The sequence below is a fragment of the Saimiri boliviensis genome, chromosome 11 (genome assembly GCF_048565385.1).
Source record: "Saimiri boliviensis isolate mSaiBol1 chromosome 11, mSaiBol1.pri, whole genome shotgun sequence".
NCBI classification, from domain to species: Eukaryota; Metazoa; Chordata; class Mammalia; order Primates; family Cebidae; genus Saimiri; species Saimiri boliviensis.
The window spans coordinates 117,106,433-117,123,434 of record NC_133459.1 but is presented as its reverse complement, the minus strand read 5'-3'; the positions used below and the strand labels follow the sequence as shown (position 1 = coordinate 117,123,434).

General features: G+C 36.2%; 1 protein-coding gene and 1 pseudogene across 6 annotated transcripts in view; both read right to left on the bottom strand.

Moving 5' to 3' along the window:
- EVI5 (ecotropic viral integration site 5) overlaps positions 1-17,002 on the bottom strand; it is a 215,300-nt gene that overhangs the window by 148,297 nt on the left and 50,001 nt on the right. For all 6 annotated transcript variants that reach the window (XM_074381419.1, XM_039460946.2, XM_074381421.1 and 3 more), the window contains exons 3-7: positions 9,840-10,029; positions 8,677-8,901; positions 7,306-7,380; positions 2,797-2,922; positions 566-709 (exon numbers count right to left, since the gene is read on the bottom strand). In XM_074381419.1, the coding sequence (XP_074237520.1) occupies positions 566-709; positions 2,797-2,922; positions 7,306-7,380; positions 8,677-8,901; positions 9,840-10,029 (760 nt within the window). The remainder of the gene's footprint in view (positions 1-565; positions 710-2,796; positions 2,923-7,305; positions 7,381-8,676; positions 8,902-9,839; positions 10,030-17,002) is intronic.
- LOC120360552 (U4 spliceosomal RNA) lies at positions 5,738-5,860 on the bottom strand (annotated as a pseudogene).

Here is a 17,002-nt window from a genome sequence, read left to right as displayed (position 1 = left end):
GGTACTACAAATTGATTTTCCAAGATGTAATTAATAACAACTAATATTGAGTTCACAGACTAGAAAACAAAGGGTTACTACTATGTGCTGCTGGCAAAAGGACAACAACCTGAAACGTGTTCATAGAATAGAAGAAACATGCTTATTATGTCTTTTCTCTTTGGATAACGGATGCATTGCAACAATACTAACTGTAAGACAAATTTTACCTCTCACTAACTTTCACTGTATCAGTTAGGAGGTGATAAAGAGGTATGATTAACAGTGTAGGCTCCAAACTGCCTATGTTTGAATCCTGGTTACAACATCACTTATGTATTGTGTGTTCACAGACAAGCTACTTAACCTTTCTCTAAGTCTCAGCTTCCTTATCTATCATCTAACAAATAGAATAAAAACAGTATCTAACTTACAGGGTTATTTTAAGGTTTAAATGAGATTATCCATGTAAGTACTTTTGCATGGGACACATGGCTTTCCTTCATTGCTCTCTTCGTTGCCCTGCTCTCACACACTCAACAATCCCTTTGCTCAGCTCCCGCTCCTTGTCTCTCCATTAGCTTACCTCAGACATAAAGATATCAAATATTCTTGTTGCAATTGGTAGTGGAAAAGTTGTAAGAAAGATAGTCAGAAACCAGGATGATGCATACATTGAGGTATGAAAACTCTGAGATTGAAAATGTACAAAGAGCTCTGGAAGATGCTCCTAAAGAGAAGAAAATAATTAGTTAAAACATAGTAAAATTGAGCATTTTAAATTAGATCATTATATTTATATTACATTAGCCTGTACCAAACACAAAGATTAGATCAAGCATCATATGGAAAAGGTAAGATGTAGAAATTGAAACATTCGGATATGTGAGGTTCGAATTTTGAATATAATATTTATTAATAAAAAGAAACTGAAATAAAAGTTTTATATTTGTTTAATCCTGTTGGATACATGAGTGACTAACATTTTCTATACTTTTCTATCAACCATAATGTTTTTTTTAAAAAGTTTATAAGGAAAGAAACTGTATGTTAAAATACTTTCAGGCACTATCTACCACTGATCACCTACTCTTACCTTCCTAAAGAATAGGAAAAATACTCAAAATACAGCTGTTTCAGCAACTCTAGTAATTCAAAACATAAATGAGACTTTTTTTTTTTTTTTTTGGAGATAGAGTCTCACTCTGTCACCCATGCTAGGGTACAATGGCACAATCTTGGCTCACTGCAATCTCTGCCCCCCAAGCTCAAGCAATCCTCTGATCTCAGCCTCCCAGACAGCTGGGACTACAGGTACACACCACCATGTGCAGCTAATTTTAAAATTTTTAGTAGAGACAAGGTTTTGCCATGTTGCCCAAGCTGGTCTCGAACTCCTGGACTCAAGCAATCTATCGACCTCAGCCTCCTAAAGTGCTGGGATTACAGGCATGAGCCACTGTGTCTGGCCATAAATGACATACATTAATTGAAAATATAACACCAAGAGAGTTTAAGGCTGCTAAAAATAAGCTTACTCTTTCAGGAAAAGAGTTAATTAAGAATCATCTCAAGTCCAGGCACAGTGGCTCATGCCTGTAATTCCAGCACCTTGGAAGGCTGAGCCCAGAAGTTCAATACCAATCTGGGCAACACAGTGAGACCCTGTCTCTACAAAAAATTTTAAAAATAAAAATTTAAAAATAATAAAAAATTAGTCAGGTGCAGTGATGTACACCCATAGTTTCAATTATACAGGAGGCTGAGGCAGAAGGATCACTTCAGCCCAGGAGGTCGCAGTGAACCATGATTGTGTCATTGTACTTCAGCCTGAGTGACAAAGCTAGACTGTGTCTCAGAAGAAATAAATAAATAAATAAAATAACCTCAAGACCTATTCTGGCTTTTCCTTTAAAATACATAAAAACAAAAAAGATGTACCCCATAATGTACAACTATTGTATGTCAATTAAAAAATAAAAATAAAATGTAAGAACATTTTACATATCCCCTTGCTCCCACCACAGATGAAAAAACAGGAATTTATAAGGCTGCTAGGAGAGAGGAAACTAATAAAAATGGCTCTCATGCCAGCTGAATCATTAACCTATTTTTTTAAATTCTGCTCATTTAATTGAAATTCGAATTTAAATGAAATTGAAATTTAAATAAATGAAAATACTTACACTATAGCAAACTTATTTAAATATATAAAATATAAAAATTAAATTCCAGAAAGGTAAAATACTTCAAAGGTATTTTTCCCTTGATTTTGATTCTGCTCCTATTCTCTCCATTTTCATACAGTCACTAGATAACTTGTCTTTAATTAGCAACATAAGAAGAAAACATTACAGGAAAAAAAATTACGGGCTAGCAAAAATGTAAGAAAAAAGTAAAAAGGCAGGGGCGAGGACTCCAAGAGACAGATATGTCTCAAAGTAAATGGACTGATGTCAGTGTGATAATATCATAAAGCTCCTGTAAAAGAGCTTAGACTATGTAACAATGATAGGATACAATAAGAAAGTTCATGTGCTTAGGTAAAGGGTTTATAGCACATTTGGCAGAATTGCTTAAGGTTTGAATACAAAAACTGGAGTCAAGTTCTACACGGTGATCTACCTAAAGATAGCACTTCATTTGAAAGCAGGTCAAAGTGTATGTTAACCAACCAAAAATCAATCATGTAATTAAAACATTTATTTCTTTAAGCGCTTTAATGCTTTTAACATTAAATTTGCTTAGTTGGCACTCAGAACAAGAGAAGAAAAAATATAAAGGCAACATGTCCTTTGATCAATACTGCACGTTTACCTGTATCATACATTCAAACTGGTACATACAAAGGCCCAATTCTGCCATACTTGGTTTAAAAAGTTCACGAAGTCTATAGTCTTGCATTAATTTAACAAATACACAAAAAGCTTCTTCTTCTGGCATCTACATTGAAAGAAAAATAACAACATAGGTTAACGTTCTACGATACGCAAATAGCCCAGATGATACTTAAACCAAGTACCCAGCCAACCATAAGCACTGAGTGGCTGTGTGTTGCAATGTTAAGAGCAATGAGCTAAAAATCAGAAAGTTCTAGTAGTCTCCCATTCTATCACCAAGAATGAGAAGTTGGACAATCTTACAACCTCTGAAACCAACTGCCTCAACTTGCCTCACTCATTAATTCAACCAATAAATACTGATTTATAGTCAGATACTTTTCTCTCTCTGGGTATACACCAGTAAACAAAATAAACATAATATCTATTCTCAAGGAACCTGAACTTTCTAATGGAGGGAGACAGACAAGACATGGAATAAATCAACTAATAGATGTATCAGATGGTGATGGGTGCTATAGAAATAAGGTAAAGTAGGGTAATAGGGAATGCTGGCGAGACACACGGCTATTGATGTAGATCAGGAAAGGTCCCCTGATATGGTAACAGCTAGGCAGAATCCTGAAGAAAGCAAGGGAGCATCTGAGGAAAGAACAGTTCCAGAAGACCAAAGAGTACAAAAGCCCTGAAATGGAATTACATTTGGCATGCTCAAGAAAGAGCAAATAGAGAACTATTAAATTAGTATATTATGAGTGAAGGTTATACCATGGAGGGAAATAACAGGGAACCAAATGCAGAGGGCTGTAGAGGCCACTGTAAGGATTTTGACTTTTACCTTAAGTAAGAGAGAAGGTTTTTTGAGGATTCTGAGCAAAAAAATCGTATGATGTGGCACAAGCAATAAAAGAACATGTAAATTACGTTATCGCATTATCTGAAATTGGGGTTTAAAGGTACCAATTTCACATGTTTATGTGTAAATCATTAGGAAATCATATCAAATAAGATAATGAATGTGAAAGCTCTGTAACGAGCTACAAAGACATTCAGAAAACTTAGGCAAATAACTATCCAAATTGTTAAGCCATCTTTCTCAAAATAATAAAATCTGCTAATTCTCACTCATTCTCATTATACCAGTGTGCTTCAAAAGGGAACACCCCAAAAGATCTCCAGGCCTTATTCTTACTGAAGACTGCTGCTAATAACAAGACATTTTCCCTGGCCTTGACACAGCCACGGACAGGAGCCAAGAGTTACTCTTGGCAAAACCTGCTCTTCCTTCCTCCCAACACAAATGGCCACAATTCTACTTTGGAGACTATCTCTATGAATTCGATCAAGCCCCACAGCCCCACTGAATTATTTCAGTCACTATGAGAAGCCCCAAATCCCAGGACTTTCATCGTATATGACTTTACTGTTCCCCTAATCTGACCCATTTCCAATCTTTCCTCAACCTTTTCCACAGCATTTTCTGGAACCCACATCCTGCCATCAACAGAATAGTCTACCTATATCCTCAGTCTTTCTTCCAAATGTTCCTCTCTTCCTTTAGCTGAAATCTGGATCTGTCCTAAGAATATTTCAACACTGGAAGCTGGCTCTCCCCTAAGGTAGTTGTTTTCTTTCCCACAGCATGGAAGGGGACAGAGATTACTGAGGCATAGTATGTCCTTAGGCGATTTCATCATTGTGCAAACATCATAGAGTGCACCTACACAAACCTACATTGCATAGCTTACTATACACCTAGGCTACATGCTATTCAGCCTATTGCTCCTAGGCTACAAACCTGTACAGCATGTTACTATACTCAATTCTGCAGGCCAACTGTAACATGATGACACATATTTGTGTATCTAAACATAGAAAAAGTAAAGTATGGGCGCACCATCACACATGTAGTCCACTGCTGACCAAAATGTTATTGCGCAGTACATAATTATAATTTCCCTTTTTGTCTTACAACAATTTTTTCTCTTTTGAACATATTAAAACAAGTTTCATTCCCTCTCCTCTTTGCAATAACAATGATATGGGAACTAGGGGAGAATTTTTTAATGGCAACATTTTAAAAAATAAGTTGAAGTAATTTGAAGAAAGAAGAAAAGAAGACAGAAAAAATATCACTAGGTCTTTCCCAAAAAAACTGAAACCATGGTGGCAAAATGAAAACATGTGACACAGAGTGGCATATACCAAGTTGCCTTATAGTCATTCCTTTCCATTAGAAAGAAATCAAGACACTTGAGTCCTAGAGCAATGTGGTGTACGTCCTTTCTCTGTGACTCTGAGCTGATAAGACTTCGTGTCTTTTGCAAAGGTCTAATGCAGGCGATATACCAAATTTTATAGGGGTAAGGTATACACAAAACATACATATCTAGCAGTTTTAACCATTTTGATACAATATATGCTAACTTTACAAATTTTATCAGACTCTCTGAGTTACATTTCTAAACTAAAGTTATGGGAGACAATATAGCATAAGGAATAAGAGCATAAACTTTTAAAATGAAAAGAGGAGCTTTTTCTACCTTATGGCCCTGGACCATAAGTGATCATCATTGTTGTGTTGGTATATTGCTGACACTGACAACAGCTAAGTCAATCAATCACCAAAATATCATTTATTACTCCAATGATGGTAATAATACTTATTGAAGTTCGTATCTCTACACCATTGCTTGCTCTGTTTTGAAGGAAACTGTGGTTACTAGAGGATTCACAGGATCCAAAGGATTCCTAGAAAGCTAGGTCAGCTGTTGAGAGATTCATACCTCAAGCAGGAAAAAACTGCTCTTTAGATGTCCAAGAGAAATGAATACTAAAAGTTACTGTGGCGTTAACAAGAAAATAAAAGGAACAGAACCACAGCAAAAATCACTAGACTGATAATAAGGATGTCTCAGTTCGATAATGAAAGATCTACCAATACTAAACAATTATAAATTAGGAAAATTATAATTTTCAATTAGCAATAATCACACCTTGGATAAACCTCATTGGCTACGAAACTGCCACTGCACAAGCTGAAAAATCGTAATTCTGCTAAACAACTATACCTTAACATTAACAAATCTAGTTTTGCATTGTATAATTTATAACATAATTCCACTTAGAAATCAATAACCACTGGGAGCACTTCTTATGTGTTCTTACATATGCTATAACACAAAGTAAAAATTATTTTTTTACTTGGTTTAAAAAGTTCAGAAAACAAGTATGTGTATAGTCCTGATAGCAACAGAGCTTCAAAACTCAGAGAAGTTGGGAAGTGAAAGCAAAGCATCGGGAAACAGTTTCTGATTCCTACTCTGCTTTTATCTACCAGGAAGTGTGATCTTGGGCAAGTCAATGAACTTTCACTGCATTTTTCCTATGTGCCAAATACCATGCTAGGCTTCTACATAACATTACCTCAAATAACCTCCAGTAATGAGGAGTAATCTTTTTCTAACCAAGGAGGGAATAATTACAGTGTTGGTAAGAAAATCTTTTTTATATTGTACATCTTTAGAAATTTACAGAGAATTTAATTGATCATGGAGCTAAAGGTCTGTTATGTATACCTCACTGTATGCTCTAATATAGTGGTACTCAGCCACTTTTACTCCCTCAAGGATATAACTTTGTTACTGAGTAATTTTGCAATGGGTTTGAGTGGGATGTTTTCAGAATTCAGGGGCAGGATAATCACAGCTTTGAAGGGAACTAATCACAACTGATCTGAAAGTAGACAGTATTATCTTATTAAGGCTCAGAGAGAGGTTAAATAATCTACTCTAAATTCATACAACATGTGCAGAACTGAGTTGCAAAACCATCCTATATGACTCAAACCAAGTCATCTCCATGATTCCTTTTCAGGACTGAAATCTGAGACTAAATAAAGAGTAAGATGGACTTAACATTTCAACAAAGCAAAAGAGATAATACTATATGCCATTTCCCTTCAAAGCTATGATTATCCTATGCATGAATTCTGAAAACATCCCACCCAAACCCACTGCAAAACTACTCAATAACTATTTTAGAGCATGCAGTGAGGTATGCATAACAAGCCTTTAGCTCCATGATCAATTAAATTCTCTATAAACTTCTGAAGATGTTATACAATATAAGTAAGATTTTCTTACCAACACTTTAATTATTCCCTCCTTGGTTAGAAAAAGATTACTCCTCATTAAATGTTGACAAGTAAGATTTTAAAATACTGTAGATACAAACTTTAGACTATTATAGTAAAAATGTATATATCATGAAGTTGAAATTTCATTAGGTAGTAAGATATTATTGCATGTTATTTTAACACATTTTCCCTTTTAAAGTGCCAACTAAATATTTGTCTTTGAATTATGCCTAGAAAAAAATGCCCAATATCCACTTATATTTAATAAAAACAAAGATGTTTTTTAAACTCTCCAATTTAACTTGAATTAAGAATTTCATTGGACATTTAATACTTATATTAACTTACCTGCATAAGCAACAATCCAACTATAAAAGCACTTCCTTGACAGTAACCAACCTCACGATCCACTAAAGAATAAGCCTAAAAAGTAAAAAACTGTTGTTCAAAATACATGGTAAGTTACACCTTCCTTGACCATTTGTTTTTTAGAAAAGCTCTTGCTTGCTTGTTATAGATGTTATCCTATACATATTTAAAAAGCAAATGTTTTATTACATGAAATTTTGTTTTGACAATTTCCCAATTCAAACATGGTAGCTCCTGAAGACAATATAATAAAATAAAATAAAGGGATTTGTACTCAGGAAGGTGATAGGGCTTAAAAATCAAGTAAAATTTATATTGATGTGGATAAAACTAGACTAGGTTTAAGGCAAAGGATTGGCTAAATGAAATGATTAAACAAGAATCGGTATTTCACAGAGACAGCTGAAAGAGAAAGTAACCGTGGGAAGGGAAATGGCAATATTGAAGAAAAATTAGCTGGGCATGGTGGCGCGTGCCTGTAATCCCAGCTACTCAGGAGGCTGAGGCAGAAGAATTGCCTTCACCCAGGAGGCGGAGGTTTCGGTGAGCCATGATGGCGCCGTTGCACTCCGGCATGGGTAACGAGCGAAACTCCGTCTCAAAAAAAAAAACAAAAAACAAAAAAAAACAGGAGTTCAACCAGGGAGAGTACCCATTAATGGTATTTACTTTCAGTATTGGAACCTGAGCTTTTATCATTTGTAAAACCACTTTTTTAACCCATGTTAATTATCCAGAAGCATGTTCGCTTGGAACCTCTGTTATTAAAGCTCTACTGAATAAATGTGAGGAGGAACAACTAGAGGTTGTCATGTAGCTATGATCGGTCTCTCTCATTGTGAGAAACCCATGATCCCCTCACCTGATTCTTAAAAAAAAAAAAAAAAAAAAAAAAAAAATTGAAGAAAAAATGACAATGGTACACCTTTCAAGGGCTAAGTGTTCTTAACAATGCTGGTCACAGCAAGGAGAAAAATTTGCTGACTATACAAACTCAGATCTGCCAGGAGAAACCCACATCCCAGGCTCTGGACTTCACAGATGGTGAATTATCCATTTTTATGAGGAGCCCTCTATGGTATGTGATTTATAAGCTATCGCATTTCTATCAACTAATGCTGAATAATGTAGTAAATATTCTAACAAGTCGTCTACACTATACAGTAATGTAGCCATCAGAATTAAGGCAAAAATAGTGCTAAAACCAATTTTATTGCCAAAGCAACTGATTACTGTGGTGGGAGGTCATGCTTCATCATGAAAAATGTGTGATTTCAACCTTCCAGGAATTCATTTCATTTCAAAATATAAATAAATAAAACTGAGTAAAAATAAATAAATGAAACTTACCTTCATTACATTAAATAAAACCTCCTGTCCAAGGCTATCTTTTTCCTTAAAAAAATTGTGCTCAGGATAAGTTCTAGCAATGTCCCTTCGGATCAATTTTTCACAAGGTGAGGTCATTTTCAGTAGGTCTGAATACTGATCCTTAATTGGCATACTTTGTGCACTGCATAAAAGTTGCCAAACTATTGCTCTAAAGTGATGAGGTATCCCTTTACGGACAAGTTCCTAAAAATAAAATAAAAATTTTTAAATGAATTATTTAAGCCTATCTTGCAAGCAAAGGACACTTATTAGGGGGTTGGAATGAAGTGGAAGACTTCATCAAATTTGTAACTCACAAAACTAGTTTTATAATAAGACTAGGGAACCCTTTAAGCCAAGGGTAAGATTGGGCTTTAGGTGTATCCTGTTCTGGTCAGAGGATTAATAATGGTCATTTCACCTCAGTGTGTGGCCTCTTAAGGTAATGGACCTGAAACCTGCAAAGCTGTGAATGATGGTACAGTACCCATCATTCAAAGGGCTACTGAAGGCAAAAAAAAAAAAAAAAAAAAAAAAAAAAAAAGGAAAATACTGTAATTCAAGAATTCAGGATATTACAACTTCATTTCTGAACCTATATAATTAGAGAATTTAATTTCTAAAACAATTTTCAGGCTGGGCATGGTAGCTCACAACACTTTGGGAGGCCAAGGCAGGAAGACTGCCTGAGGCCAGGAGTTTCAGACCAGCTGGGCAACAAAGTAAGAACCCATTGCTACAAAAAAGTGAAAATAAAAAATTAGCCAGGTGTGGTGGCACACACCTGTAGTCATCGTTACTCAGGAGCCTGAGGCAGGAGAACAGCTTGAGCCCATAAATTCGAAGTTATAGTGAGCTACGATTGCACCACTGCACTCCAGCCTAAGCAACAAAGTCTCTATAATAAGTAAATAATTTTCAGCTGTACATTTTATATTTCTACATTATCAGGACCTCTGTAACAACTGATGTCTTCAAATTAAAATTCTAGGGGTGAAAGTAAGTGAAAACAAATAAAGCAGACCTCTTTAACATACAGCTTGAAAGTTGTCAGAATTTGGGTTTTTTTTCTAATACTCTATTAAGTTATGCCTGACACACTTTGGAATGAGAATAAGAATGTCAACAAAGAACATGAATACCTTAACTTGTTTTTCCTTTTTTTTGCGTACATCTTCCCATTCATTAACAATTCTTCCCCAAAGAATCCAAGAATCTTCTTCAAGGTGACTGAGGTTGCTAGAGGCTGATGAACTCGACACAAGAGAAGAGCCACTGTTTCTTCTTGACCCATTTACAGATCTTAAAGATTTACTATCCGTTTCTAACAATCTAAAACATAATTAAAAACTGTTCAAGATCTAATCTAACAGTGATATTAGAAGAGGCAGTGATGATACTTAGAGCTTGATTACTGTAATTTAGCCACTGTTTTAAAATACAGTTTAATAATATACATAATTTAAATAAATTTTGGTCAGCATCAATAAAATTACTGCTACATTTTTTCACCTATCATAGTAGTTTGAAAATTTGAAAAGCAAATTAAGGTAAATATTTTTGAGTTACTAGCCCCATTATAATCCCCCTTCATCTCCACTAACATTTCAAATTGGGGGATATCTGATGAGAAAAGTAGATGGATAGGCTTCAGGAAAAAAGAACTTACACTTGGAAGAGATTCAATAAATCTACGAAATAACTAATTCTAAAATGTTTACACTATGTCCAAGGCTTAAAAGTAAGGCAGAGCCCCCAAAATTAACCAAATCACTTCTCTTTTTTCATTTTGCTTCACACATGCAGAATTAATTTGCCCAAACAAAAAGTATTTATGTGGCCTATGCAGTGTTTGTGTAAAAAACTGAGCTATTACTAATACATTAAAATTGGAGGATTTCATGTATTTGCTTATATGCATTTATACTTTATTTATAATTCTAGATTCTCCTGAAAAATAAAAACATAAAACCAGTCTACACTCCTGCACAGTAATGACAGGATACAGCTGCATGGGAGCTTCTTCCTTCAAATGCAGGACTTTAATCTGATCAATTTCCATAATCCCTATAGTCTCCCCTAAAACTCAGAGCAGCTAACAGCTGCTATTTATTACTGGGCTTACACTGTTAAACTGGGACCTCTTCACTCATGAAATCCCTGTATTAGGCCTCCTCCTTATCTGATGAAAGATGGGTTAAGATAATTCTAAGAGCCAATCAATGACTAATCACATTAAGTCTTTTATTTCTTTCACATATGCACCAGCTATAAAGGAAGTTTAGAAAATGTGGCTCTATCACTATTTAACATAGCTACTACTCACTTCCAGTAATTCTTCCAGGAAAAGTCATTCGCTTAGGGTACAACAAATACTCACAACACAATTCATAAAATACAAAAGCTGAGAAAGAAAAGAAACATATATAGGTTGAATCCTACTTAGCAGATTATTAGAAGCACCCTTTGAGAGCCAGATTTATATGTGACTCCTCTTTATATCCCTTAGAACATTTAGTTCAATGCAAAGTATATTAACTATCAAAATAAAATCGTGTAAGTCCAAAATTTTAAAATTCCAAATTCCAGGTATGTCATATTCAGTAACACAACAGTATAAACTAAGCAAACAAATTCTATCCCTATTGAGGGAAAATTTAACATATTTTCATGGCAACAATAATTAAAATAAAATTTCCCAAATATTGCTAAAAACATAAAAATGTACCAAACAGCCAAAGTAAGCATCAACTAATTACTATAAATAATTTTACTTGAGAAAAAGAATTAATTTGGAACAAGGTTCCTGAGGAAAAAGAAAAAGATAAAAAAAGAATTAATGATGATGTTTTACTTTCAATAATGTTTTTAAATACATATTATTTCAGTAAGCCCATAATATATCTTATGGAAAAATAAGGTTACCTAAGTAATTTTCCATATGATTCTAAATCCTAAGAATTGTAGATGGAATAGAGAAATAAATTTTACTCAAATAATCTAAACCTTAGTTCTTTGCTTCACTTATTTACTGAATGCTTGCTACATCTCAATTAAATTGCATCACTATCAACAGAGATACGCAGTTCAGAGAAAGTAATGGTATTTCCCAAGTTACACCTAAGTTCAAGATATAATTCAAGTCTAGATGAAGAAGCGCCTAAACAGAAGGCTTTTAGAGAATCAGAAGGTCTTGGATTGCTGAGCTTTTAATATAACTTCTAGGATGGGCAAGAATATTAAGTGAATTCATAGCATTCGTGGGTTAGAGAAGATTAAGCAGTCAACCTTCCAAGAATATGGAAATAGCACATCCAATTATACAAAGCTGTGAGGAATGTTTACAAATAAAACATCTCAAGACATTACACAATTTAAAAATACTGTCTCTGCTTTATCTCATATCATATGTAAAAATGACTTAAAGTGAATAAGCCTAAATGTAACAAAACTATAAAACTCCTAAAAACAAAATATAGGAAAACCTCTTCACAACCTTCGGGGTAGGTAAAAATTTGTTTACAGGACATAAAGAAATAGTAACCATAAAAGAAAAGATTAGAAAACCGGACTTCACCAAAATTAAAGAGCTGTGCTCCTCAAAAGATACTAATTTAAAAAATGAAATGGCAAGCTAGACCAGAGACTAAGGGAAAAAAAGTCTCAATACAGGTATCTAACAAAAGATTAGTATACAGAATATATGAACCCACCCTTAAGGTCAAAAACTAAGAAGCCAAACACCACATTTTAAAAAATGACTAAGAGATGTAAGCTGATACTTTCCAAAAAAGATAATCAAATAGCCAATAAGTACTTGAAAAACGTTTAACATCTTTAGTTATCATGGGAAATGCAAGTTAAAACCAAACTACATACATACTAGAATGGCTACAATTCTAAAGACTGACTATACCAAATGTTGGCCACGATGGAAGCAATTGTAACTCATATCAAAATTAAAAGTATAAAATAGTATAACACATTTCAGAACTGTTTGATAATTCCTCATAAAGTGAAAATACATTTCCATGTGGTCTAGTAAGTTAAATGAAAACATATGTACAAAGAAGATATAGTTGAAAGTTCATAGCAGCTTTATTCACAATAGCCCAAAACCAGGTACAATCCAAATGTTCAGAAAAATAAGTGATCAAACTGTGGTACATTCATTCATGGTGAAACTATTCAGCAATAAAAAAGAAAGAAACTAATGACACATGCATCAGCATGGATGAATATTATAGATGTTAGGTAGAATGAAAAAAGCCAGGTGCAAAAGGTACATACGATATGATTCCACCTATATAAATTTCAAGAACAAGCATAATATAGAAGAAAATACAGGACTAAATCTTCATGACTTTGAGTTAGGTAAAGCCTTCTTAAATATGATCAAACGCACATGTGACAAAAGAAAAAATAGATACACTGGAATTCATAAAATTAAAACCATTTTGTACTTTACTGGCTACCACCAAGAAAGTGGAAAGATAATCTACAGCAGGCGTCCTCAAACTTTTTACACAGGGGGCCAGTTCACTGTCCCTCAGACCGTTGGGAGGGCCGCCACATACTGTGCTCCTCTCACTGACCACCAATGAAAGAGGTGCCCCTTCCTGAAGTGCGGCGGGGGGCCGGATAAATGGCCTCAGGGGGCCGCATGTGGCCCGCAGGCCGTAGTTTGGGGACACCCGATCTGCAGAATGGGAGAAAAGCACTTGCAGATCATGAGGGACTTGTATCGGCCGGGCGCGGCGGCTCAAGCCTGTAATCCCAGCACTTTGGGAGGCCGAGGCGGGTGGATCACGAGGTCGAGAGATCGAGACCATCCTGGTCAACATGGTGAAACCCCGTCTCTACTAAAAGTGCAAAACATTAACTGGGCATGGTGGCGCGTGCCTGTAATCCCAGCTACTCAGGAGGCTGAGGCAGGAGAATTGCCTGAACCCAGGAGGCGGAGGTTGCGGTGAGCCAAGATCGCACCATTGCACTCCAGCCTGGGTAACAAGAGCAAAACTCCGTCTCAAAAAAAAAAAAAAAAAAAAAAAAAAAAAAAAAAAGAAAGAAAGAAAGAAAGGAAAATCCAGGCCGGGCATGGTGGCTCACGCTTGTAATCCCAGCACTTTGGGAGGCCGAGGTGGGCGGATCACAAGGTCAAGAGATCGAGACCATCTTGGCCAACATGGTGAAACCCCGTCTCTACTAAAAAAAAATACAAAAATTAGCTGGGCATGGTGGCACATGCCTGTAGTCCCAACTACTCAGGAGGCTGAAGCAGGAGAATTGCTTGAACCTGGGAGGTGGAGGTTGCAGTGAGCTGAGATCACGCCACTGCACTCCAGCCTGGCGCCTGGCGACAAAGCAAGACTCTGTCCCAAAAAAAAAACAAAAACAAAACAACACCACCACCACAAATTAGCTGGGCATGGTGGCGTGCACCTGTAGTTCCAGCTACTCAGGAGGCTGAGGCAGGAGAATTGCTTGAACCCAGGAGGCAGAGACTGCAGTGAGCCGAGCTTGTGCTGCTGTACTCCAGCCTGGGCCTGGTGACAGAGCAAGACTCTGTCTCAAAAAAAAAAAAAAAAAAGGAAAATCCAAATGTCCATAACTGATGAATGAATAAACAACATATGGTATAACCAAACAATGGAATACTACTCAGCCATGAGAAGGAATGATGTTCTGATACATGCTATGACATCAATGAACCTTGAAAACATTATGCTAAGTTAATGAAGCCAGTCACAAAAGGGCACATATTCCATGAATACATTTACATGAAATATCTAGAATAAAGAAAATAGATCAGCAGCTGCTGGGGACTGTAGCAGGGGTGGAGGTAGTCAGGGAAACATGGGTTGCTAATGAGTGTGCACTTTCTTTTTGGAGTGATAAAAAAATTCTAAAACTGATTGTGTTGACAATTGCACAATTCTGTGAGTAAACAAAACACAACTGAACTGTACACTTCAAATGGGTTAATTAAATATATGGTATATAAATATCTGAATAAAGCCATTATTCAAAAAAGGATAGGTAGAAGAGAAGTTTTGACAGAGGGCGGAGTTGCTAGAAAGGACACAAAGGAAATTTCTGAGATGACGGACATTTGCTAAGATGACAGAAACCTTCTAAGTCTTAATAGGTTTGTGGGTTATACACAGGTATAAACACTTGTTGAAATTCAAACCCTACACTTAAGAACTACACATTTCTCAGGCAGGTGCGGTGGCTCATGCCTGTAATCCCAGCATTTAGGGAGGCCAAGGCAGGCAGATCACGAAGTCAGGAGATTGAGACCATCATGGCTAACATGGTGAAACCCCATTTCTACTAAAAATACTAAAAATTAGCCGGGTATGGTGGCACTCTCCTGTAGTCCCAGCTACTCCGGAGGCTGAAGCAGGAGAATCACTTGAACCTGGGAGGCAGAGGTTGCAGTGAGCTGAGATCACACCACTGCAGTCCAGCCTGGAGACAGAGCTAGATTCCACCTCAGGGGGTTAAAAAAAAAAAAAAAAAGAACTACACATTTATCTGCATATTATTCATCAATTTTTATCACTTCATCAATATTTATAAAAAGTATCTATTTAATGGCACCAAAGATAGTAAAGATTCAGTGAGAATCGACTGCACTTTATTATTGTAAGCTCTTCTAAACTTTTTAAAAACCATAACTACTACATTTTAAAAAAGATTATTTTGGATATATTTTATGAATAAATATGCATTACTTCATATTTGCCTTTTCAAATTTCCTGGTCATTCAGCAAATTTTAAAATTCTCTAAGGAAAAACTTTAGAATTTTTATAATGAAGAAGTCCTTCCATGTGAGAGTCAGAACATTCTGCAGAAGCAGTAATACTTGAATTGATACTATGAAGTCTCTCCCAGTGAACTACTCAGCTGTAGCATGTAGAAAAATAATTAACTTGTTCCTTAAGAATATGTACACTTTAGAGACTATGTAGTTAGAATAAAACACATTTATTCCTTATTGCTAAATGTGATGATGAACAACTCAACTCAGGAAGGCTTTTAAACAGGTTTCCACCTAGTTTCAGTATAATTAAGATATTCTGACATGGTGTGGGAGGGGCACACTGCCTAAAAGTCAACAATTTACAAACCCTTGAGCTTGGGAGCTAGAAAAACGGTAATACAGCATTGCTCATAGGTCTGTGGGCTAGTGAGAAGTATATCTAAAACTTTTTGACATATTTTCCTCCTCTCAGATCACATGGGTTCACTGTCTTACCCGGAGTTATTGCAAAGCAAAAAAAAAAAAAAAAAAAAAAAAAAAAAAAAAAATAGGAGGCCGAGGCTGGTGGACTGCCTAAGCCCAGGAATTTGAGACCAAACTAGGCAACATGGTGAAACCCTATCTCTACAAAAATACAAAAAATTCACCAGGCATGGTAGTGCACACCTATAGTCCCAGCTATTCAGGAGGCTTTGGTGAGAGAATCACCTGAGTCCTGGAAGTCGAGGCTGCAGTGTGCCATGATCGCACCACTGCACTCTAGCCTAGGTAAGAGTGAGATCCTGTTTCAAAAAAATTGGGTGGGGTGGAGTGGGGGAATAATTTGCCTCACTTCCCACCCCATCCCATCATAATCTCCTTCTAACACAAGAATTCTGACTAACACAGATTAAAGAAAAAGAATACTGTCCAAGCAGGAATATTTGTACACTGTAATCTAAGGTGTCCCCACAGGTTTGTGTAGCCTCCTGGGCATTTCTTACATGCAATTTTTATATAGTAAGTAATTCATAGGCCTAGATTCTTTCATCCTCCCAGAATGACAGCCTAGGACATAAGAGGTTTTCTATCAACAAGTGAACACACAATCCTGTCTCCTAACTGGGTAACTACAAGGTTCTCTTAGAGTAGCTCCAGATCCAAGGGCAGCCATTCAAAATGGCTACAGCCACACATTAGTGAGATGGGGCGAGGGAGGGTGCCAATATACCAATTGGACTTCAAATAGTATTAAAAATGAAGAGTCTAGAAGTGGTTCTTTCAGAAGTTTGGCAGACTTTGTAGGGCGAAAGCATTTTCAGTTCCCTAATGGGTGGGACTGGGAATAAGTTGAGAACAAGAAAATATTCCAACATGGAGAATAATCTCGATCTTATCTTAGGCAAATGACCTTCACCATATCTTTGCTTCTGAGAATCAAAACTTCTCCTCACCAAGATGCCACCTACATAAGGAAATGAGAGAGTACACACTTCATGATGGCCATGTAAGAAAAAAGAACATCTTGTGTATGGCAGCATGCAGATGATAAACAA